This window comes from Aplysia californica, unplaced genomic scaffold (genome assembly GCF_000002075.1).
Source record: "Aplysia californica isolate F4 #8 unplaced genomic scaffold, AplCal3.0 scaffold00816, whole genome shotgun sequence".
Classification (NCBI taxonomy): Eukaryota; Metazoa; Mollusca; class Gastropoda; order Aplysiida; family Aplysiidae; genus Aplysia; species Aplysia californica.
The window spans coordinates 283,277-284,649 of NW_004798086.1; the positions used below are offsets into that span (position 1 = coordinate 283,277).

At 42.2% G+C, this 1,373-nt stretch overlaps 1 protein-coding gene across 2 annotated transcripts in view; it reads right to left on the minus strand.

Moving 5' to 3' along the window:
• Positions 1-1,373, minus strand: part of LOC101854906 (cell division cycle protein 20 homolog) — a 23,932-nt gene that overhangs the window by 13,841 nt on the left and 8,718 nt on the right. For both annotated transcript variants that reach the window (XM_013088815.2, XM_005109793.3), the window contains exon 6: positions 557-753. In XM_013088815.2, coding sequence (XP_012944269.1) covers positions 557-753 — 197 coding nt within the window. The remainder of the gene's footprint in view (positions 1-556; positions 754-1,373) is intronic.

The following is a 1,373-nucleotide window of genomic DNA, read 5'->3' on the forward strand; positions in this document are numbered from 1 at the left end:
CTCTACGGGTCTGCTTGGGTAATAGTACAGATTGTGAAGCGCATAGAGCTTGCTGTTGAGCTGGGGATTTGCTCTATACAAATGCTATCAATTATTATTACAGTCGCTCTTGTTACCTGCTATACAAATGCTATCAATTATAATTATTGCAGTCGCTCTTGTTACCTGCTATACAAATGCTATCAATTATTATTATAGTTGCTCTAGTTACCTGCTATACAAATGCTACCTATTATTATTCAGGGTTCCTGCCATGAACTCCCCCCAAATTCAAGGAGAATTCAAGGAGAAATTCTTTAAAATTCAAGGAGATTTGGTCAAGAAATTCATGCCGTTTTCGACGGTGCACTTGCCCCCCGAAAGCCTATTCCCGATAAGCCTACTCTTGTCCGAAAGAAATCATAGTTTCGATTGTCCACGAAAACTTTTATTCATGTCCGATCTGGCGAAATTCAAGGACTTTTCAAGGAGGTTCCTCAAATTCAAGGAGTTTTCAAGGACTCCTTGAATTCAAGGAGGCCACAGGAACCCTGATTATTATAGCTGCTCTAGTTACCTGCACGAGGCCGGTGCTGACCCCCACCGCCAGCACGGCCCCGTCCTGCACCCAGGCCAGGGAGGAGAAGTAGTCGTCCTGTGTGGCCAGCTCCATTAGCTCCGTGATCGTCCCGTTGTCCGGGTTCCACAGGAACACCGTGCCGCCCAGGGCAACCGCAAACATGTTGGACTTTGACCAGTCCAGCAGGTTCAGATCTGGGACCAAACAAGAGTAGATGTGTCACGACGCGATGGAATCAGGCGCCCGTCAATTTTTGAGCATGTGAAGTTATTGGTAACATCTTAAAGCTTGTTCGTTTGTCATGCTTTCGATGAACAAAATATATCTGTCTTGGATACAAGTCCAGATATTGGCTACTGAAAGAGGTGGGGTCACCTGGTTTCAGAGGTAAAATTAGTGAGAAAATGGCAGCTAAAGTTTAATTATTTCCTTAGCTTGAGAGTCTGTGGAAACTAAAAATCAACATTTTTTGTGCCTTTAATCAATGATTTTGAATAAAATCTATACAGAAATGTGTTCTTTAATGGACATAGAAGGTAATGAGCCAAAAACAAAAATTCAATAAAAATTCGCAAACCCAAGGGAAAATGCCAGTTTCTTCATTTTCATTATTTTGACGAGTGCCTGATTTCACCACGCTGTCTCACAAATACATAAATAGATAGATAAATAAATAAGAACACCAAAGAGAAATTCAAAATTCAAGCAGCTAATGACAACAGAGCACCAATCCCAATCTGCACCTGCAAGCAGCCCAACACATACTGGTACACAGTGCACATCACTGAGGAATTATGGGAAAAAAACATGGGGG